This window comes from Manacus vitellinus, unplaced genomic scaffold (assembly GCF_001715985.3).
Source record: "Manacus vitellinus isolate BGI_N305 unplaced genomic scaffold, ASM171598v3 scaffold_3_pilon, whole genome shotgun sequence".
NCBI classification, from domain to species: Eukaryota; Metazoa; Chordata; class Aves; order Passeriformes; family Pipridae; genus Manacus; species Manacus vitellinus.
Window position 1 is genome coordinate 39,425,162 of NW_021940535.1, and position 23,489 is coordinate 39,448,650.

At 39.5% G+C, this 23,489-nt stretch overlaps 1 protein-coding gene across 11 annotated transcripts in view; it reads right to left on the reverse strand.

Moving 5' to 3' along the window:
- Positions 1–23,489, reverse strand: part of ABI1 (abl interactor 1) — a 77,542-nt gene that overhangs the window by 52,392 nt on the left and 1,661 nt on the right. For all 11 annotated transcript variants that reach the window (XM_008930076.2, XM_008930070.2, XM_008930081.4 and 8 more), the window contains exon 2: positions 1,634–1,801. In XM_008930076.2, the coding sequence (XP_008928324.1) occupies positions 1,634–1,801 (168 nt within the window). The remainder of the gene's footprint in view (positions 1–1,633; positions 1,802–23,489) is intronic.

Genomic DNA, 23,489 nt, shown 5'->3' on the forward strand with positions numbered 1-23,489 from the left:
GCCAATGAGAATTTAACAATAATTGTTTCACACACACTGCAGCTCTGAAACACGTAAAAAAGATGTGCTTAGTATAAAGGGGTATCCAGTGCTTGGGAAAATCTGTACATTCAGTTCTGTATCCAGTCATTTCTTCAGAGTTAATCATAATCCCAGCATCAAGAACTCAGAATATTTAACAGAACAAGAAACTTATCTACAGCAATTGCATTTCCTCTTACTTTCCTTTTTCAGTGGCAGGTACTTTTTTAAAATACTTCACACAGCTTTTAACACTGTCTAGTTCTCAGCACATATTAACTTGACAAGCCTTTTCCACAGGTTTATTAATAGGAGGGTCCTTTCATGTGCACTGGAATCTTCTCTCTGCTGACATGTTTCAGCGAACCACTGTGCTCCCATTTCAAAGAAAGAGGTTTAGAAACCACAACTCCAAAAGAACAGTAAGGAGAGGTTAGCAGGGCCTTTGGGGAGGCAGACAGCAGGGACCATGAGCAGCATTTTCTTTCAAGTATTTGGTCTAAGATGTACCACTAACAGGATAGTGGTTGACCAACTAAGGTTTTTAGTTCACTGGTTGGACTGAAGAACATGCTAGGTTGAATGCTCTGAGACTTGTTTATGAAACATCTTACATAGACATAGGACTATCAAAGCCCAACAATGATCTGACTGAATTTCAAGAAGAGCATATGACAGAATAACACTGGGCTTTTAACAACTCACTCAAGCCCATTTCAGAACAGCACTGTCATCATCATCATCATCATCATGGCTAGGCTTCGGGAAGGAAGAAAACAGCACTGTAAGGGTGAAATAATTGACTCCTGTCCCTGCCTTCACTGGCACTAGTATGACACACACCTGGTTATGCAACAAGCCACTTCTAGATTAAACACAGCAGACATTTTTTGGCTGAGTTAGCATGCAATCAGACAAATGATCAGGTACAAGGCAGGCAGCAACAGCAACTCTTTCCCCCCAGAAGCAGACAGCCAGGGAGAAGCTTCAGCCACGGGGATACAGGCTGGCACTGACAGGGATAGGCCTGTTCTTCCCTGTCATCTATTTCCATGTTCTCACTGCAACAACTCCAGCAATACTGCAGTCACAGTACAAGTTAGGTCTGCTCACTCATGCTTGGCAGGGAAGGAGTTTGGCTTGAGCAGGTAATGGGCAGCATGTGAATCCTTCTGCCCCTCAGCAGAGCACATGAAATTACATCCTGCAAGGGTATGAAAACAAATGAACTTACCGCATATGTTGCAATGTTAAATAAAATACCACCACTCACATGGCTCTTCTAACTGGATTTACTTCAGAAATAGAATCCTTCCCTCTAACCCTCCCTCAACTGCGGCTTCAGATTTTGGAATCTTAAAAATTAATTCCTGCTTTAAACCAAATATGACTCCAGAATTTCTTGATACAGGAGCTATTTTATTTTGGACATGACCTTCATCACAAAGTGGCTTTCATAAATATTGGAAGAAAAAAGCCTTACCATTTTCTATCTTAATACTCAGAGAATTCAAAGAAATCAACATAAACTATCCAGCTCAATAATACAAGAGACACAATAACGCCTCCTCCAATACTGTCAGCCTTCTATTAAGAAAAAAAAAAAGATTACCTGGGAGATATGGTTGATGGAGGACTCCATCCTCCGTAGCTGGGATGCTTGGATGTCCAGCAGTTGTAATACATTGTTGGCCAGTGCATTGATCTGATAAGCAACACTAGCTAGAGACTGAGTTGTGTAGGCTTTGGTCTCTTCTAATGCTTTCCTTTTATCTGGAGCCTGTAAAGCAAAAGAACAAGACATCTGGTTCAGGCCAGGAAAAGGGTGGGGGCAAAGGACAGGAACAAAAAATACAACCTATATTTAGAAGAATCTGTAATCAAGAAGATCTGACTGTGCAGTCAAAGTATTTAATCGGCATGTACATTTTAAAAAATCTCAGTCATACGGAGAAGATAACAAATTTGAAAAATATTGAACCATAATAAAATTACATACCAAGAAACAATTCATTCAGTAGGAAAAACAACACTATCGTGATTTGTTGGAGTTGAGTTTCTACAGCCTGTCCAATCCTCCATTTCTCAAAAAGCCTCCAATTCCCAATGAAAATGCACTAAAATGCACCTTTTGCCTTCTCTTATTTAGGCATGCAGCCCAGGTCAATTGAGACCAAAAAATATTTTCCCACAGTTGGGTGCCCCTACTACACATGTCATCTACAAAGCAAACCCACCAGCTATGCTGGCTACTACTCCTACAATCCAAGAGAAGGCACATAGAGCATCAGCATAGCATGGACAGAGGCCTCCTGCATGCTGGAATATTTGTGAAATTATCCCTCCTCACACAAAACCTTAATAAAAACTTTCCTTGACAGCTGAGAAGATTCATCATTGACTGCAAAGACACACATATTTTGAGGTATCAGAAAGGAGCATAAGCTTCTCCCTAAAGGGCAAAAATATATGGAAAGGATCACTTTCCCACTGAAATCACACCTTGTTAAGGCATTGCTCTCTAGTCAGAGGACAGCTTACTGTCCAAGATCAGCAACTGCTTACTTAACTTGAATTGCATGGCCCAAGCAAGTCCCTTCTCTCTGGCAGGATGGGAGATACCAACACCACCTCCACGAGGAAAACACACATACACACAAAACACACTGTGAAGTGCTCCCTGTATCACACCTGGGGAGTGGCAGTGGAGGCCAGCTCTTTATCTGTTACCTAACCTGCAAACTGCAGCTATCCAGAATTCTCTTTTCTTCCATTTGTAGGAGAGGTACACTGCACAAAGAAGAGTCTGCAGTATGTAATGACTCAATGCTAGCATAGTTTCATCCCAATTTTATTGATTTGTGGAATAGACAGTTGATCTTAGCAACCAAAAGAAAAGGTTCATAATAGCCCCTTCCAACTAGACTTCTATTTTTATTGTTGATTTCTCTGAATAACACTCTACACACATTGTATGCAAGAGCTATAATCTTAAGCACAAAGTAAGGAAACAAAGACATTCCATTAGCATTCAAGCGAGCCCTATGTTTTCCACTTTCCAGGCACTCATTCATTTTTAAATCCTGCCTCTCATTTTTAAGAAGAAAACCAGAAGGCAAGCTGTTCATATACATTATAAAAGTTGCATTGTGACCTAAATACTGCAACACATGCTGTGCTAGGCTACCTTTTAATTACAGAGTTTTTAAAACATAGGTGAATTCCTCCCCAATCATGGAATTTTGTTCATATTCATGACTAACATTCCTAGCAATGTTCTGACACTTATTAGAACACTTGGTTAATGCCACCCTTCAAACGGATTCATACACAGATGCCTTCCTACAATGTGAAGCAGCAAGAACAGTTCAATGCAATCTGTTGTCAAAAGGCAGAACAGCTATTGCATGTACTAAGGACATAGTACATAAAACTATTTTTTAGTATTTCCAAATGCAAGTAAATACCTTTCACCTAAAAAAGAGTATTGGTATTTCTAGCTGCCAGAAAACATTAGTAAAAGTTATTTTTCTTTTCTAGAAAAAAAATTTTGCTGGTGAAGAATCTGCAAGACAACTACTACTACAGGTTCAAGAAACAAATTTCCAAAAGCACCTTTCCAAAGAGGCATTTTAAACTTCAAAACACCACTAGCAATGACTTCTCAAAAATGCTGTCCTACTGAACCACAGACTAAAGAAAACAACTGATAATTTATAGTTCCAGCAGTATGGACAATGGTGAAAATGCAGGTAGCAGCCTCAGTGGTACCTGAAATAAAACGTTTACTGAACAAGTCACAGCCAATAAAGCAGCAGACAACAAGAGTGTAACTTCACATAAACTCAAGTGTAGCTCAAGTAAGCAGTTTTCTTATTACAAAGTTTCAACTAAATACTGTTAGACTAAACACTAACAGGTGACAAAGTCACAGCACCCAATTAATGAGTGTTGTCAAATGACAAGACTTCAACAAGTTTCTTTTAGTCTTTAATGATTCGTTGATCAAGTGCCTTGTCCTCATTTGCCTAAGCACCAAATGGTTTAGTTATTTGCTCAAAGTACTAGTTTGGCAGCAGGATTAAATTAACATAGTTGTGATGTGGAATGTATTTCACATCCCATAAAGAACTACTTTAGAAACATTTTCAAACCTTGCAGATAATTCAGGCGATTTCAGTTTGCAGATTAACTGTTTAGATTAGAACTAACTTGACATATAGTCTTTTACATTTTTTAATTAGAACTGCAGGCATCCACAAGATATAAGCTAAAAGCTTCACAGAGAGCAAAGGGGGGAGGGTAGAGGGAGAAGCCAAAAACTATGTGATAGCAACAGAAAGAAGATGGAAGTTCCAGTGTTCTTAAATTGTTACTTTCACCTCCCTTTTAAAGTAAAAACTAAGAGCAATATAGAAGAAAATGCAGATGTTTACATTCCCTTAGATACTTTAGCTGTCATATATAAGCACCAGTTAGCTATTCAAATTTTAAGAGAATGTGATACAAAGACTGTCAACTGACTTGTTTTCCTGATGGTTCAGAATTACTTTAAGATCATGTACTAGAAGTTTCAAATATACTGTTTTTTCTCTGGTTGTCCTTGATATAAATGGAAGTTTAAATGTCCTATAGTAGCAAAGTGGATGTTCTTATGTTCTTTAAATACAGATCACAGCTTTTCAAGTTTCCCTCCTGAAAGCTCTCACCTGTATCCTCAGTTGACCTCTAACAGTCAAGTTACTATGGTAAAATTGCTGTTTGAAATTGCTTTCACATAACTAGGTTTAATACTGAGAAAAAAAAAGAAAACCTCTCCTATAATTCAAGCAGATACATAAAGAGACAGTTAAACTTGCATGGCATTCCACACTGCATATCATGTATTTTTGTCAAATTCAAACTTCAATTATAAAGCTTCCTTAAAAAGTTCTGCACCCAAGCAACTGCCACAGTAAAAGGAGTGAAGAAGCTCTTTTACTGAGTCTTCAGTTCAGTGACATGTCAAGGTCAAATGATCAAGGAACCTGTCCATCTGCAGTTCTTTACAAGTCACATTTTCTTCCCCTCTCTAAACTACCACCCACACAGGCACATTCCCACAACATTGTCTGTGCAGTGTTCAAGCCATCTCTCCTCCCAGCTTTCTCTCTCAGCTAATTCCCACCACCTTCCAGTTCATACAGCACATGTACAGGCTTCCTCCAAAAACTTCATCAGCTCACACTGCAAATCATCTTCAGAAGTCAAACTTTCTACTGCAAATGGACCAGCCCATACCCTCATTCCTGTTGTCCAACCTCTGTCTTCCCTTTTTGAACTTTCAGTTCAATTCATTGTGCTTGAAACTCCCTTTAAGACAAATTCCCCACCAGAAGAACTGACTCCATTTGATAAAGGTGAAAAAGTAGCTCATCAGGTCACACCAAGGTTAGCTGCCACAGCAGAAACAAATTAAAATAATGTCTCTTTAATATGTGGCATGTGTTGTTCTATATTTTTCTTCTTCAGCTGTTGGAATACGTACAAATTCAAGCACAGAAAAACTCATCCAGGTTGAACTACTAACAGAGAACTGCCCTAAAGCAGCCTAAAAATCCCTAAGCTAAACAGAGCTGTTAAGTATACCTCTTCAGATGTGCAGCAATCAAGCTACAGGGACAGCTTTACACTCACTTTTATATGCCTTTGCTCATGCACATTTAATAAATCCAACAGTGCAGTGCATCTGTGTTTGCTTCACAAGTAAACACAAGATAATTATTCAGTTTTACATCTTGGTTCTCTTTTTAAAAAAAGAATTCCACCTATCATTAACTGATTAAAGAGCAAATCAGGATTACTACAATCAGTTGCAGATTTAGCAATCTCTGTCATGTATCAGCATTCACAGAATGCAACTATGCAAAAGTCATCAATACTTTCATCAGTATTCTCTTCTGTCATTTATAGAATGTATACTTCCTGATAAGACAAATACTACAGCTGAGGTTTCAAAGATCTGCTTCCTTCACTAAAGTCTTGCCATTTTAGCTCAGATATCCAAATCAAGCCATGCAGCCAAAATTTTTAGCTTATGGGCTTACATTAGCTACAATCTACAGCACCTCATTTTCAAGTCAATTGGAAATACTTCTATAGAACTTCTATAGGTGAAGACATACATTCAGGTAGTGGCTTGGAGACTCCTACACGAGCATTTTAATCTCCCTGAGAACTAGCTGGGGACACTCCAAGGTAGAAGGAACGGATTTCTGAAAAGTGGTTTCCCCGCTCAGAAAACAGGAGCTAACTTCCCTTAAGAAAGAGCTTGTAACATTATGTGGAACTTCCAGATGCATCTATGAGTTTGAAGACACTGCTTCACTGATCTGATAAGGCTTTTAGTAACTCCTAGCTAGTCTTAAGGGTTTATTTGTTAGTTCTGACTCCTAACGGCAACAGGCTTGGGCATTTCTATACTATTCACAATGTATGTTCAGCTTAGACCAAGTATTCTACATCCAAGCTGCATTAATGTGTTTCAAAGGCTTAAATATACCACATACACTAGATTAGACTTTTAGCTCAGTAGGCAAAGTTAATTTAAGTTGAATATCATGACCTGTAAATCCAGAGATCACTGTAAATAACCAAGGAGCTATGTACAGAAATAAGTGGGTAGCCCACGGACACAGGTTCCCCCATATCTGTAGTTCATACAGCTTGTTAGACTGCTTTGTAAACACACTGCACCATGGTAGACTTTTTGCCTGTTACCAACAGTTATTACCTCAGAGTATCAGTTATAAACGAAAGAAGAGAATCACACTGGCAAGTCACAGCAGCAAGTTTCTATATTCTGAAGAACTTTAAGGAGCAAACTATCTACCTGGAAGTCATCCAAGTAGATCTAAACAGACTGTGGTTATTACTAGCAGGTGCTCAGCACGGAGCATTCAGGATTTCTCTCGTCACAGACAGAGCCTTAAGGGATGTATCATTCCAAAGTGGCAAGGGAAACTAAGGCTTCAAAATTTACAAATAGGGGTTGCTTACACTACATATGCCATGCAGGTAAAAAGAGAGCATCAATCAGATGTGTCAACTGTCTCCCTGAACAGGTTTACTGTGCTCATCCCGTTGAAGAAATTCTCTCTGCACTGCATTAGACTAACATTTACTTCAAGGGGATGATGCACTGAGTACTTCCCAACATCCACAGAGCTATATTTGGCCTGGAATTTACCTGCCTACAAGTTATAGACTGTTCCTCGTTGATCAGCACCTTAATTCCCCTGTTGGAAAGTGAAGTAAGCCATCAGGAGAGTTAGCTCAGAAGTTTAAACTCAACCTTTGCCCAACATACTAAGACAAGAGACATCCTCCCACAGCACAACAGATAAGACTTCAGAGAGCCACCAGACACTTCATCTACTGTCTTTCTTCAACATCAGCAGATCGGCCACTATCCCTATTCATGTCACTGGAATCACCTGCTCTGCCATTCATATCATCATTACTATTGTAAATAAACACAACTGTGGGAAATTTAAAAAGCAAGCATTTATGTGGGGACAAAGAACAGGAAGGGACTTAGTCCAAGTACAGCCTGATAAAATGACACGACCAACCAAGCCTCCGTATGAAAGGGAACTAAAGCCAAAAAACCACATGTTCCAGATCACTGGCAAATCTCAACTAAAATTCTGCATCACAAAGATCAGTGCTACAATATGTGCAGTAGCAAAATGCTCCAGCATTTTACTGAAGTGATTTTTGCCATAACTTGTCATTTTGTTGTACTTCTCTACCATTCCTGAATTTGTGAGTGAAAGCTCAAGACTTTAATTACCCAATAGCTTGCAAGCTGTTAATAGCAACATATTGCAGTCACTGAACGTGACCACCTCCTGTCCAAGGCATTCTCTCCAGGGGCCTGGCAGTCAATCCCTCACTGACAGTGAAAACAAGAAATAGAACAGACTATTCAACACACCTCTCTACACATAGTGATAGGTAGTGTCAAATAGAAATATCAAACCTCTCAACCACTTAAATAACATTGTTGCAGGAGCATGAAGGAATTTAAAGACAGAGGAGGCACAGAAGGATGCCTAACCATTCAGAGCAGTTCTTAACCACGAGATCCCTCTCACTAGGGTAACCCCAAAATTAAAATGAGGATGATTAAATTCTTTCAAGTTCATTCAGTAAACAGTAATTCTTCCCATCTACTAAGGCAGAAATCCTCAATAAACATAGCCAGGCTAGCATTTACAACTCAACTCAAGTAAATTTCCTTCCAGCATCCACAACAAAAACCCCATTGGTATGAAATAATACCATGTCGGTTGAGTTTCTCCAAGATAAGATGCTGTAACTCAGCTATACAAAACGCAGAGGAACTGGTAGAACTTGAAATCTCTTCTCCTGAGGTAAAGACCGTGCACAATAAAGCTGGCATTCATTCAAGGTACCAGAAGATGAGGTGATCACCACCATTACTACACCGCAGCCCACAAGCAAGATTTCAGCCTGTTTCTTTTCAGAAACACTATCTTGACAAAAATCATTGACTAGTCAGCTTCTTTATCTCAAGGGTCAAGACACATACCGAATTATTGTAGTTCAACAAACACATAGGGCAGTGCAACCAGCACTGCCTGTAATTCGCAAACTCTGTTTCAGACAGGCCCTTCCCCCAAATCCTGTACATGCCAGACAATCAGCTAGAAGCAAATCCTTCATTTCCATCAATAATATTCCCCTGACCAGTCCTAAATAGCCCTGATAGCAAATTAGCATTTCTATGGGCCAAGACCAATTTAGTCAACCTCACTGTGTCCTTGCAGATTTTCTTTTACTTGAAAGTTGCTTTTCATTCTGTTGAGTAACTGTAAACAGAAGAGTCTCAATTTTTTAATCATTATCTCTTTTGGGGAAGGTAGAGGGAGAAAAGCTTTTTCATTAAGGAGAGAAGTTTATTCCCAAGGATAGTTTAAGCGACACATATATATCCTATGTATATACACATACATATATATATATACACACACACATAAATATATGTGCTTTAAACAATAACTAGCTTTAAAAAAAAAAAAAAAATCAACTTAGGAATTCCATTTTAATCCAGGCTGCAAACAGTATAGGAAGAAACAAATCTATCCAATAGGAATGTGATTTCCAAAGCAATGCAGACTCTGACAGATGGAGCCTGGGAAGGTACACGCCAGCTGCTCTGTTAGGAGCATTTTCTGCCCAATGCAGCAAACAGTGTTCGTGTTGGCTTTGGACTAAACCACTCTCCTTATGAAAAAAACCAAGAAATTTACATATATATTGTTGAAAACACAATTTCCAGTTCTTTTGCCAAATCAAATAAAGGAGATGTCACAATAAACATATATGTTGGCACAATACATTGTTACTGCCTGTTGTTTTAGTCTGTGCATACAATCATATTGGCATGCCACACTGAACTCAAATGACAGAAACAGACACGTCCATGTGCCATTTTCACACAATCTTGTACACACAAGACCATAGATGCAGCAAGCGTAAGAAATTTGGTCCAAGTCTTATTTGCTGTGTTTTACATGATGTAGACAATACAAGCTTCAGGAAAGAAACCTTCCTACTGTAAAGTAGTGACAGTATGCCTTATGACATCAAACACAAATTTCTTCAGAGCTGACAAAAAGCAGGCTCTGACATCAGAGATACCAACCAGAGCTCCAAAGTAGTGGAGTCACCATCCCTGGAGGTATTTAAAAGACGTGTTGGATGTGGCACTTAACACATGATTTAGTGGTGAACTTGGCACTGCTGGGGTAATGGTTGGACTTGATGATCTTAAAAGTCTTCTCCAACCTAAACAGTTCTGTGAGTCTGTGGTTCTAATGCCACCCTCAGACTGTCAGACAGAAAAAGAAAACCTGGGCACTTCCATAGCAGCCTTCCTCCTTCAACACTAAGAAAGCCACCCAAGGCTTTGGAGCGTATGATTATTTTGGCACGCTATACAGCAGATAATAGAATGTAAGTTCTCTAACTCCCTATTAGTTTCTTTATACACTGTCTCTCAAATATTGATTTTTTGTTTTCTGTTTGTAATAGGGCTTGAAATTAAAATGGCTTTCTGTTTACTTTCTTAAGTGACAGCACCACACACAAATTTTAGCTCATCTAGCAAGACATGCTCCCTGACACATCAGAGTTATTTTTCACTTCTTTTTTGGTGGGAGTAGGAAGGAGTCCCTTTAGCATATATTAGTTACCTTAATATCCTCCTTGTAATATAGTGGCAGCAATACAGAACCAAACTTGAGTTTCTCTAAGGGGAGAGAAAAATTGGAACTGGGAAGATTTTCATGTCATACAAACCTTTGAATCAAGGCAGCTCAGAGTAACCTGCTTTGGAGCAAAGTTTTTCAGCTCATACTGTGTGAAAAACTTTAATTTCATTATGTTGATAACAATGGTTATCAACATAAGATAGTTGATACCTATGGATTTTGTTTACCTCTTCAGTTTACTCTCAAGGACTCATGAGTGTTCACATATAAGTTTTTTATTTCTGTTTTGGCAAATCAAACAGAAGGTCTAAGCCCAGAATTCTAAAACAAATCTATACGTGAAGACAAGCAACATGCTAAAATTCAATAACCTTTCATAGGCAAGCTTCCAAGATTACCTTTTTCTTTTCAGATCCTCACTCTAGTCCTCCCTACCCTCTAGGCAGGCCTGAAATCATATCAGACAGCACTGAGCAAGCAAGGTTAAGACAACAAGACTTAGCATAAAGGATCAAATTAGAGTGTCATCTCAGCATGTCCTGGTATCACAGGTTATCACCGCAGATGTTTTAGTATTTAAAGGGTGGATACAAAGAAGATGGAGACTCCCTTTTTATAAGTTATTTCTGGGTAGATTCCGATTAGACACAATAGGAACATTTTTCACAATGAGTTCAAACAGTCAGTCACTGGAATTATCTCCTCTGGGAAGTGCTAGACCATCTTGCCTAGATAATGCTTTTGCTAAGAAAGGGTGGAGGAGATGGTCCTTAAGGTCCCCTTCCAACCTGGTATTTTATGAATCCGTGTCAACAGTGCTCTGACTGCAGACAATAGGGTAACCTCAACTGCTCTGTGTAGAACAGCCACAGCATCCAAAAAGGGGTTCGTCCAAAAGTAAGCAAAGCTCAAAGGTACACTCTGCATGGCAACAGGTTTCTCCACATGGAGATGTCAGAGATATGACAGGACCAGGACAACAAAGCAGGGAGGCAAGGGGGGAAAGAGAGCATAGAATGTCATTAACAGGCATGTCCAGCTCCAAAAGAATCTCAAGACACTAAAATGCAGAGCCAAGAGTTACACAGGCCTTCTGACATCCAGCAAATGTCTGGACTGCAAGTGTTCCTAATTCAGGAAGAGTACTCACATTTAAGAAAGTCACTTTCGACACACAGCTGCTACCCAGATTTTACAGTTCAGGCGTTCCCAAACATCACAGTATTCTTAAAACAAAGAAGAAAACAATGGCCATTATAGGGTCAAATTCTCCACACAGCTGACTATTTAGTGCCTCAAAGATGAACACACTCACTCCAGCAGGAAACCATCCCACATCTCACAACACTGGTGCAACGTACTTAAGACCAGAAACCAGTGGATCTCCACAGTTTTGTAGTAGCTTGTTTGCCAGCACAAGACATCCTCTCACATAGCACACAGGCTATACAGTGATCTCACGGTAATAAAGCAATGGACTGCAATACAAGGAGTGATTGTTTTTACAAGAACTTGCATGTAAGTGGAGAAAAATCAACCTAGTTTCTGTTTCTATCTGATCCCATAAACAGCTGCTAATATTGCTCAGACTTTTATATGCTCCTGGACCTGACTACAATTTTTATCTGATAGTGGCTGTAAGCACACTACATTCAGCTTATTTTTGAATAATTACTTTTTATTATGTTAAAATTTGATCTTATGGTTAGCAACAACTTTCCAAAACCTTATATGCAGAAGTTTATTTGAATACTGGATTATTTCAATTGCAACAAGTAGGAAGTTAGCTTCTCTAAAAACTACACACAACAGAACAAACAGATGGTTCAGGAGAATGGAGAAGAGAAGGAGACAGAGTAGGGATGGTAGTCAATAATACCTCATTGTTTCTTCACACCCCCCCCAAAAAACGAAGAGTAGATTACCATAATATCACAGTGTTTTAAAATCATTTAGTTCTGGTTATTTCCACATCCAGTAACAGGTAAAACTTAACTTACAGAAACCAACAGAAGAAAGCAAGAAAGTTCTTCAATAGAAGACCAAGTTCAGGAGCGAGGGAATTGCTTTGTTTTGGTGAGACTTTGTCTCACCAAAGTCCTTGGTGAGACAATTGTTGTGGTGTTAGTACAGCAGTACTTCAAGTGAGCAGCTTTTCCTAGAAATACAGCTGCAATGCCTCTGGCAGACACAATTACAGCTAAGTTCTAATCAGTGTTGAAGTTCCACTGGTGTTTTTATGATGCCCTTTCCCATGATTTTAAAGACTGCTTCCCCTTCATGTACAGTGTAGAAGAGGGCAGATTTAGGCAAATGCAGGAAGTGTAAAGAGTCGTACAGATGACAGCAGAGCTTGCATTTCCATGCAACCAGATGCATAAGAATAGTCATATCCACATCACTCCCTGTCTCCCCCTCCAGTAGTAAAACACCTGAACTATTCCATTTCAGCACTTGTCATAAAGCCACCAGGACAGCTTGCTATCTCGTCTGTAATAAGCTTGACAGACGATGGCCTTATTACAGCTACAGAGGAGCTGTGTTTGGAGAAACAGTCCTTCCACAAGAGGAACACATCAGCCACAGCTGTGACCCACCCATACCCACAGTGCCTCCGCACCTGCACACCCAGGAGGAGCTGGGTTAAAACACAGGGGAGGCCAAGGGAGGACACCTGCAATCATGTAGCAGCATGTGGGACAGTACATCTGTCATATTCAACTGCTTCAAAGCTTGGGATGGCCTCCCTAGACTGCAAGAGGCAGAAGTAGTAGTCCAAGCAAATTTTAAGCCCACTAAGTCTGCTGGCAAGGCTTAGCTACCAGAGATAAGATTCCTACTACAATGTGAGCATCTGCAAGCAAGTCCAGTACTGGAACAATTACATTTCATAAGCTCTGTTGAAAACTCTTTAATTTAAAACAGCAAAAAGTGGTTGTGTCAGGGGAGGAAAAAAAAAAAAGCGGCTATATCCTAAAAACATGCTCTCAGTTTTACCAAATAATACACAGTATTTACATGTAAATTAACTCCTGCATGAATAGGGGGATAGAAATGGAAAAACTTTTTATGCAAATCCAGTCTAAACACTGAAGATATATTCAAAGCAAAACTGAAGATCGGTCTTTTTGCCACCTCCCTTCCTAACCAGCTCTTCGGTTAGGATACTGCTTTTCACTTTCCTGCCTTGTTGTTTTTCAAAGGAAATTGGAAAGCAAAAAACCCAAACAGACCAACAGCAAATATGTTTCCAGTTCAGCAACTACAGAAATTAATTTTGCTAGTCACAAAAGGTGAATTTTCTTATCATCAAGGATGGCCACATTTTTACACCCATTCCACTTAATGATGATGTATTTTTCTTAACTTTCACAGTAGTTGTTTGCATTTAGTAATTTTCTGAGAAGGCAAGAAGCTTAAATGAGTGTCTTTGCTCATTATTTATGTTCTCCATTTGCATAACTCCTTCACAACTGCTCCATTAAACACCTCTTCCCCTCCAAGGCCAATTTTAAAAAGCCTCCTGCTTTATGAGACTGACAAGTATGACTAACAGTATTCCCCACGTTCATTCCCCCAGGCATCGTGGGATGTTATTCAGCCAGTAAGTACCTGTTCCAGTTCATACTCCCCCACTCACTGCTGCTGCAGTAACCCCTTACAGCAATCTGGGAAAAAAACTAAAGGTACCTCTCCAGCTCTCTGCTGTAGGTAAGAAACAAACAGTAAAAGTATTTGCTTTTAATGTTGTCCTTCTCAGCACCAGAGGTAGCAAGAGAGTGGTTGAAGACAGTGAAGGAGGGTTACACAGTCTCTCTCACACTCCTCCTGTGCTTTTACTCCTACCAGAAACCTGGGAGTTTCTCAAGACCCCCAAATTGCTTTCCAATCATCCTTCAAAACATTTCAATTTTCTGTCAGGAAGGCAGAAAGTTATTCAACATAGATAATGCTTTATCTGCTCTTAAGCCCCTTCCATGCCCAAGGAACACACTCAAATCCCCCACACATCCCACATTCAGGACCAAAACCAGCAACATTTCTCCCCTCAACAGAGAAGTAGAAAACCAACAGGTACGGTATCCCTGCATACTTGGCTTCTATCCCCAGTAAACAAGCTTCTCTCATAATTACAAAAATACCTCCCTCCGTCTCCAAACAGTCAATATTCATTCACCACAGAGTACTGACAGGAGCTGATTTTACAGTTCTTGTTCCTGGACAGTAGGTTTTCAAAGACGGAATGTATGCTAGAAAGTTTTCCACTGGCTGTTATCCTTCTCCACTAGTTAAAAGGACAGACTGCTGAAGAGGAATGAAATGACACACCCACCACTGAAGTGATACAAGACTTCTTCCACAGTAAGCAGCAGTTGTATGAGCTCAAGCTTCAATTACATCTATGGCAACAATTTTCTCTAACATTCAAAGCTAAGGATACCTTATAAATTAGATTCAAGACCTGTAGCCAATTAAGACAAATCTCAGGACTTCTGCAGCGACCAGACCATTCAATGCTGGGTGAACATATGGTATGCTGCAGCAGGAAACACACCCACGGTATTTGAAGAGAGCCCTTGTAGAGCCAAGCACTTCCAAACCAGATGCACATTTTATCTAAGGCAGCTAAAGCCAGGAGTTTGAATCACAGAAACAATAGCTCCTCCCAGAGATTTAGAAATCCTGCGAGTCAGCCAGCAAATCAAAAGCTGAACAATCCCCAATCAGATCTCCGAAGATCTTGCCAATGTTAAGTGCACTGATCCATCATTTCTTTACTTGTTAGTCTGATACTCTTTAGATCTTGACTAAAACATCATCCAGGCCACCTGCCATGAGGCTTCTAGTGGGAACCCTGGAGGCTACAATCATATTTTATAAAAATCTTCCAAGATCAGGTCCAGCTCTACTTCGTTAATGCATACCTGTGTCTTCACAGGTATGTTAAGAGAACACCATTCCTCCCTTCCTCCCGACACATACACTTTCCCTCACTGTTAAGAGAACCAAAGACCTTCAAGTAGAGAAGTTTTATTAAGCCCTTTCCACTCCTTGGTCTCAGAGCAACAAAAGGACCAGCTTCCTGAACAAGACAAATTTCTTATAAAGGAAGGGCCTGGCTGCATATATCAGAGGCCTCCTAAGAGTTTTACTATTAGGGAGAATCATGTCAGTCCCATTCCACATCACGTCTTCCCAGCTGCCTTCTATTTCCTCTGTATCCTGCTCATCCTGGCTTTCTCAGGTAGTTACAGACCACGATAGAGCCAAGGCTTTAGTCTCAACTCTGTGCCAATAAAGATAATCTAAAAAAGAAATGCATATAAACATTTCCAGTAGCAGCAAGTTTCAAATTATTCAAACCCATGCTAGTAGAAGCTGTTTGTCTGAAAGACATCACGAAAAACAGCTGCATAATTTAAGCTGCAAGGCAGTAAAACATGCAGCTAAATAATAGAAAGATATTAATTAAAAGAAACAGGCAGGGGACAATAGGTTTTCAGAGGAGATCTGAAATGAGAATGAAAGTAAACAATGTAGAGAGAAAGCAGGTGAGAGTTTCAGAGGCAGAAGCTGTGATGAGAACACTCTTGTGTCAACGGCAGCAGAACCAAAAGTCCACAGTATTTGGCAGCAGGAGAAGAGTAAATGAGACAACAGGTCTAACAAGTAATCTCAGCAAGCAGAAAGGAGACTTGAGCTGTGAGAGGGAAATCAGCAAATTCACATTAAGATCACAGGCTAAGAGAAGCTCATGGAAAGAGAGAAATATCACTAGGAACATTTAGTGACATCAGAGTGACTATATATGAATGTGAAAAGACAAGCCATGGTACAGCATTCTGCAGCTACTTAGATGTTCATGCGTTCATCTGATGCACCTGCCTGGACACCTTGTTCTTCTCTTGTCTCTTTGTTCTATGCAGACCTTTTCTTATCATAGGCTCCAGAAAACACACAATCACTGCATAGGGACCACAACTCAAGTATTAACTTGTAGCACACCTGCTACAATAAAGTCAAATAAGATGCTCAGCTGACAATGATTGCCGCGGGACAAATACTGGTTGGTGGATTAACTGATCGCAAAGTACAACATGGAGATCAGAGAATGAAAGTAAAGATACGCATCTGGTGAAAGATTAGCTGGGGAAAAAAAAAGCCAACAAAAAACTCCACGCTTGGCTGATAAAGTATAGCTCTGAAAAAGTATAATCATGTGAAACACTTCTGTGAGAGTAGCCAGCAGAGTCTACACTTCAATTCTTTTCCAAGGATTGTTATGCTTCAAGCGGTAAACAAACAATGTTTTTTCTTGAACTATTTATAGCCTTAAGACCACCCAGTAAAAACATTACACTCAACTCTAAGGATGTCAAACCAACATTTGTTTTAGCAAGACTCCTCTGCACGAGTTCTGAGAGGCGTTCCTGCTTTCTTAACAAAACTAAGAACAGTACCACATTTTACTCCTATTTCTCTTGGACGCCACAATAAAATTAGGATAGTGAGGCAGGATATCTTCCCCATGAGTTCTTTAACTGTACCTCACTGCAGTATCTGAGCTTCCTCACACATGGAGCAGATGCTTGCACTTTAACTTTTGCCATATAAAGAATACACAGAATATATTACTTTGGGCTCTTCAAAGAGAAGAGGAAAAAGAAAGAGGGAGGGATGACCTATCACAAATATATCTGCTATCTTAACATAAGGAACATTAGGAACATAAGAAAGATGTATTTCATCGCACAAGAGACAACTTTAGTGTTCTTTTAGAATATTCTGTGATATCGAAAGATAAAGTATGGTGCACGTTACCTGTGGAGGTTATGTAGAGACCTTACCATAGGAGAGGCCCAGTACAAGAGAAGTCTTGATTTTCAGATACTTTTTCAGTTTGCCAAACTCAGCACCTACTAAACGTATTAGATCTGGAATCTTCAACAAGACAATTATTAAAAATAAAGTCTCCTGGTAAGCAGTCAATCTTTTTCAGAATTAAACTAACTTGCTTTGTCATTTTAGCAGGCAGGTTACCTACCAATGCAGGTAGCCTTAATACAGGCTGCTGATTTTTACAAGTTGTACCTGAAAATGCTACACCCATATTTCACTCCAAGCCGAAATTCTCATGCAGGGTTCCCCGTCCCCCCTTTTCTAAAATATCAGCATCACAGTAACAAATATATGTTCTGCAAAGCATGCATGGCTCCTGTTAACAGCATTAAGGGTTTGCATAAGTAATGAGCAATGCTATTTGCATAGTCTCAAGCAAAGGTGGCACCTACATTCCTGTTAATTAACCCAAGGAAAATAACACATTCCCTCTAATACCAAGAAGGGGAGTTTAGTTCTGCTTTCATCTGCTATACAATAAACTGATTCCTCAAAGAGCCCACCTGTTAGAAATGCTCTATCTTCTATTTCAATATCTGGCACTAAATCTATGAAACACTTGACTGAGCACCTCCAGTGCTGTCAGAAGGACACACTGACAGGCTAAAGGCACAGGAGGAAAGGCACTTGCAGATACCATCCTGTTCTGTTCAGGAGCACATCATGACCTGTTCTTTGCAGCACCCTGGACTTGGCCCTTGAGAGCTCTGTACAAAGCTGCAAAGGGCTATTTCTGCAACCCACAGGAGACCTGAAGCCTCTGCGGCAGCTGCCTCACCAGGAAGGTCAGGAAAAGGGAGGAACCACGCTGAGGCACTATTACAAATTCAGCAGTTACTTCCCTTTACTTAGGGGTGGAGGGAAGATCTCTGTTACCAAGCCCACCCCTTCTATCACCAGTGCTCAGAATCAGGATGGGGTGGAAGGAATAGCATGAGAGGAAGACTGCTCCAGGTAACACAAATACTAAAGAGAGCAAGAACGCTTGGGTAATTATGAACAAGCCTGGACACCGAGTAACTGACAGCCCACAAGTCATTTCCTACCACGCAACAACAAATAAAAACCACAGTATGCCTCCTTAGACTCCAAGTCACTAAAAAGGAACTGAACACAGGCACGGAAGAGAGCAAGATACCCTCTTACCCCTTAAGGACGCCTTGCTACACCAGAACTGACACTGTCCACACAGATGCCACCCCACTGTTCTGTAGATAAGCAAGATTTCAGTCATCAGAAATGTCAAACACAGACTGCTTTCAATAATGAGAAATAGAGCGGCATCTTCTAGTGCCTCTGCCAAGACCCACCAACACACAGACAAACAGTACTGTGAGCATTATGTAACTCCAGAAGTTCTCAAAGCCAAAAATTAGAACCTCAAGGTTCTTATGAAAGGAGATACATAAAATTCTTGAAAAGCAATTGCTGCTAATGAGTTCAGTGATGGTTTCAGGTGCATATTTTCCCAAAGGATTCATTGCACTGCCTCTGTGGACACTGTCTCCATGTTTCTGTGGATACGTACTTCTTGCTCTGTTGTAGCATAACAGAGGCAATTTGGAGAGGGGTGGGGTGGCATAGGGAACCCTTGTGAACAGCACTGAAGTCCACACAATCAGGTTCTGTTCCCAAATCTGACAGCATGTCCCTATACGACCTTCCAAGTCAGTTATAAATTCCATTACTCCATTTATGCTTCTACAAGACAAAGCCAGTTCAAAATGCTAAGCAAAGATACTGGGAAGTTGCATCAGTTCTTTTGTTCCAGAGTTAGGGTTTGGGGTTTTTTTCCTGTTTAATTTAGATCAGATAGTTACTAGAACTTTGCCCTCAGAGGTACAACACTTTCTACTTGTACTCAGCCTGTTCCTGTACTCTTACCTTCATTACAATGGGATCCACTTTATGAGATCTTCCCAAGGCCAATCTGTTTTCTCTTTACCGTAAGAGCTACTTACTGCATCAACTCCCAGAGAATCAGAGGGAAGTAAGTATTAGACTGTTGCCTCTCTTATTCATGCTTCTTTCTTCCTCCCAACAATTCCACAGGGCTGGGCACAGCAAGTGCAGCACAGGGAACAAAGATCACACTTAGCATACACTGACCACAGACAACCTGCAAGCTTCTTCCTTCCGACATGTGCACAAACAGAACGGAGCGGACAGTGCTTCCTTGTGGAAGAAAGAATACACACCTGTAAAAGCTTATCCCAATCCACTTTACTCCGCCTGATTAAGGTAACACAGTGCTGACATAACAATCTGCTGTAATACTAGTGAAAAATGGAACAGAAATAGTAGCCAACATCTTGCTGGCTTCTTAAACCAAATGTAACAAAAATAATGGAAACATTTCAAATTCGGAAAAGCTCATCTCATGTCATCTACCTCCTTTGGACACAAACCAGACACACAACACTCTAGGATCCATTTCCTGCATATGCAGGGTAATCACTCGCTGATTCAGTGAAGTTGCACTATTACCTTATTGCTCCTTTTGAGCTAAATATAAAGTTGTATTTTCCAAAATACAGACAATGCCTACACTTGCATAGGCACAGAAGACCTACACAAGGCACAGAAAAGCTACAAGCCTAACCCTGTACTATCATTTTTAGAAAAAGCTACACGTAAAACAGCCAGTGGCTTTTATACTGCTGGCAAAAATTTGTTTAAACTACCTTAAAAAAGAACAGCATTTGAAAGTATAGCCTAACATCTTTTCTTAAAGAATATTATTTAAACCTACAAAGCATAATGGATGACATGCTCATATTTTATGTTGTCGCTCTGAAGTTCTCTAATTTTGAACTATATTTGGTGTTACAGCAAGTGAACTAGCTTAATTTGCTTTTTTTGTAAAATGTTCCAAATTGAGCAACAAAATCAGGGGAAGAGAAAAAAATCACTGTATTTACTCTCAATACAAACTAATTAACCTATGAACATAAAAGCATGCAAGTTCTCACAGCACATAAAGGATTTGTATTAGTGACAATTTAAGAAGTTTATCCTTTTAGAGCAGGTCATTTCCTGAATTAGACATTCTGAGTGAACTTCTTTGTACTGAACTAATCTAAGCCACTTTCCAGGCACCAGGCAATGAAATCAAGTGTCCGACCAGTTACCAACATTTGAAGAAATGCCACAGAAAAAGGTATTTCTTGGTGAATACATGCTATCTACTGTATAGGAAGTGTGGGATATTCAATTTTTCAAATAAAGAATTCCTCCATGCGTCTTGAAATATAAGTTATTTATGAAACTTCTTGCATGCAACACTTCTGCTCAACCCCCTACATTTATTTCTCTACTGACTGGAAAGATACTTCAATTTTTTTGCAATAGCAGCCAAACAAATCTGTCTCTGGATTTGTCCATTTTACCCAGAACAGCTTGTTAATTCACCCTTCAGTTTCCACATATCAGTCAGAAGCTACAGAAGGAAATACCATGACAACAAAAAACCACACATTTAGGCAACACAGCACTTACTTCCTTAAAAGGTCTTTTATTTATGTATTTTCATAAAGCTGCTAAATGTACCCACTTGAGACCATCAAGCTCAGAATTTACACAAGTAGTGTAAGCTATTCACTTAAAGGTTCTCACAATCATATTAAAATTATACTTGATCTTAAAAACAAAAAATTGCAAATGGATCTTCAAGTGGTCTAGAAGCAAAGAGACTGACGAAAATCATATATCTGCATATGCATAAACAAGGATAAAGAAACACCTAATTTAGACAGTAGGAGAGAGTTGTAAGCAGCATTCTTTCAACAGAGAGGCCTCTCTGGGCTACACCAGTCAACTGTAGTTATTCCAAAGAAAGTCCTCAGTGCAATAACATTGCAGATGCTGGTTTCCTGCGTCATTCTAATGCTTCACAAGCTAATTATTGTAAATAAGTTTTAAAACATGAAAATAATTCAGTATAGCCGGAAAACTGACTGGAGAATCCCTATGGAAGTTAATACCTTTCAGCTGATCATAACTAGAACTGCAAGTGTTTTAACTTCTTGTTATTTCTGTATTAGTTCTGATCTAGTTCATTCAGTCTAGGATACTGATGAAACTCCACACTAGTACCTTCAACTTTATGTTACAGATTTTCAGATAACCTTTCAGTTACAAGCACACCAAAAGGGACTAGTCCAAGAATCTGGGGAAGGCATTAGCTATGGGAAAATAAATTTTTTTAAATATTTTCAAAATGTATTATGTCTATATTTAAGGAAAATTACTTCAGGAGACAAAATGCTTCCAGTTGAAGATTCAAGGCTCAAAACTTCCTCTTAAGAGGAAGTTTAAATCTCTGATCTAAAAGAAAACAGGAATCTAATTTTCTATCTGACTGTTACTGAAGCTTCCAACCAGAAACATTGTAGATTTTAAATCCTGTCACAGATTAGATACTTAATGCCTTTTTCCTTCTATTCAAAGCCAAAATCACCACCAAAAAAAAAAAAAATCACAACGTACTTCAATTACTACTTCTATATTTGGTTTCCTTTCCTTTTTTTCTCCTCTCTCTCTCTCCCATCCCCCCCAGACTGCCACCATCCTGTACTGTACTTTTAGCACTGCAGCTCTTCCTTAGAAACTTATTTGCTCTGTTTCTCCCAAATTGTTTTCCCTTCCTAACAGATAAACATTCTAGATAACCAAAATACACACGATTTGAATGGTAAACTGTGTTACTGGCTGGCATCCCAATATTGTCCCAATGTGCCTTAGCAAGAAACTGCTTCCTGCTTTTCTAAGAACAGCAGTTTTCCGCTTGAGAGTCCCAAATGCTGTCATCTTTCCTAAATGCTTCAGTAAAGGGATGCTTACTGTCCCTAAATCTACATTCACCATTTGGGAGCCAAGTTCCCACCAGGTGAGTTTTCCCCCCATTCTTCCTCTTTTTTTTTTTTTTTTGAATCTTTAAAGACATTGAAGGAAAACTTCCTTCAAAAAATCAGCATGACTGGAATTTTACCAGAATAATTCTAAGATTGAGTAAAAGAGACAAAATTCCTATATTTTTAAATAAAAAAAATACAGCTATAGCTTGAATACAGCAATATTATAGCTTGAATACAGCAATATTTGGGGTGGTAAATTACTTTCCTCCTTAAGTCAGCAAAGAATATAAACCATAAGGCTGAGAACATCGTTCTGTCTGCTATTACAATTACTACAAATTGTTAGTGCCAGCACTCAGAATAGTCAGACAAACCTGTTCCACCTCAGTGGCACAATGCAGAGTGAGTGACAGCACACAGTAATTTTTCCTACTAGGGAGCACATAGCCTTACCCACAGAAAAAAAGAGAAAGTGCTCTAAATTCCAAGCTACCCAGTTTCAAAGAGGCTGAAGTGATTCAGTTAAACGCTACTAGATAAGTTACAATATGGAGCCACTTGTGAAGTATTTTAACATTCACTTCAGGGCCAGGTTCTTTGTTCTGGTCTGTCTTTTTTATAAAATGCTGAATTACATTAAACACATACATTTTATATTATGTGCATGTTAAGCCTCTTCCTCTCCTTTTCTCCCTTGCCATCCCACAATACACATACTCCCAAATCTCATAACCCAGTGCCCTGTGTCATACTGCCTAATCCGGCAGTGGCCCCACCACAGGCACTGGCAGTATAATCTGTTCAGTAGTCCAACTGGACAGCAGATGGCTTTGCATCAAGTGCTGATTAAAAAACCCACCTCCATCAAACATCAAAAAATATGTAATTTTATCAATATATTTACCATTTTAACTGAGCAAATGTACAATACGTGTAAAATACAAGTGAGGTATGCATTTTCCAAAGCCACTGCGCAAGTCTTCATTAGGAATTTTAGAATTCCAGCTTCCTTTCAAGAGGGGTAAACACAGCTGTACACAGATAAAACAGACCACATCAATCCCACATCCAGCTGACCTTGATACTTGAGGTGAAAATGAGCTACCAAATTAAATAAAAAAAAAAAAAAAGGGAAAAAGAAAAGCCTCCCCCAATGACCGGATGGGAAATTGCTCAAGTGGTGGGGTATTTTGGTTTATTTTCTGGAAGAAAGAAAAGTTTTATGACTGAAGAAAATGATGTAACTGAAGATTCTCCGTAACTTTCTGACACAGGGAAAAAGTCAGGAGCAGGAGACAGGTCAAAACTTGTGCCGCAATTACCATAGCCATGTATTTGTCATATTTCCCATGAGTAAAACCAAATGAACCTCGCCTCTAAGAAGCATTTATATCAGCAGCTTTCTTTGGGTGGAGCAAACAACTCGGAAGCA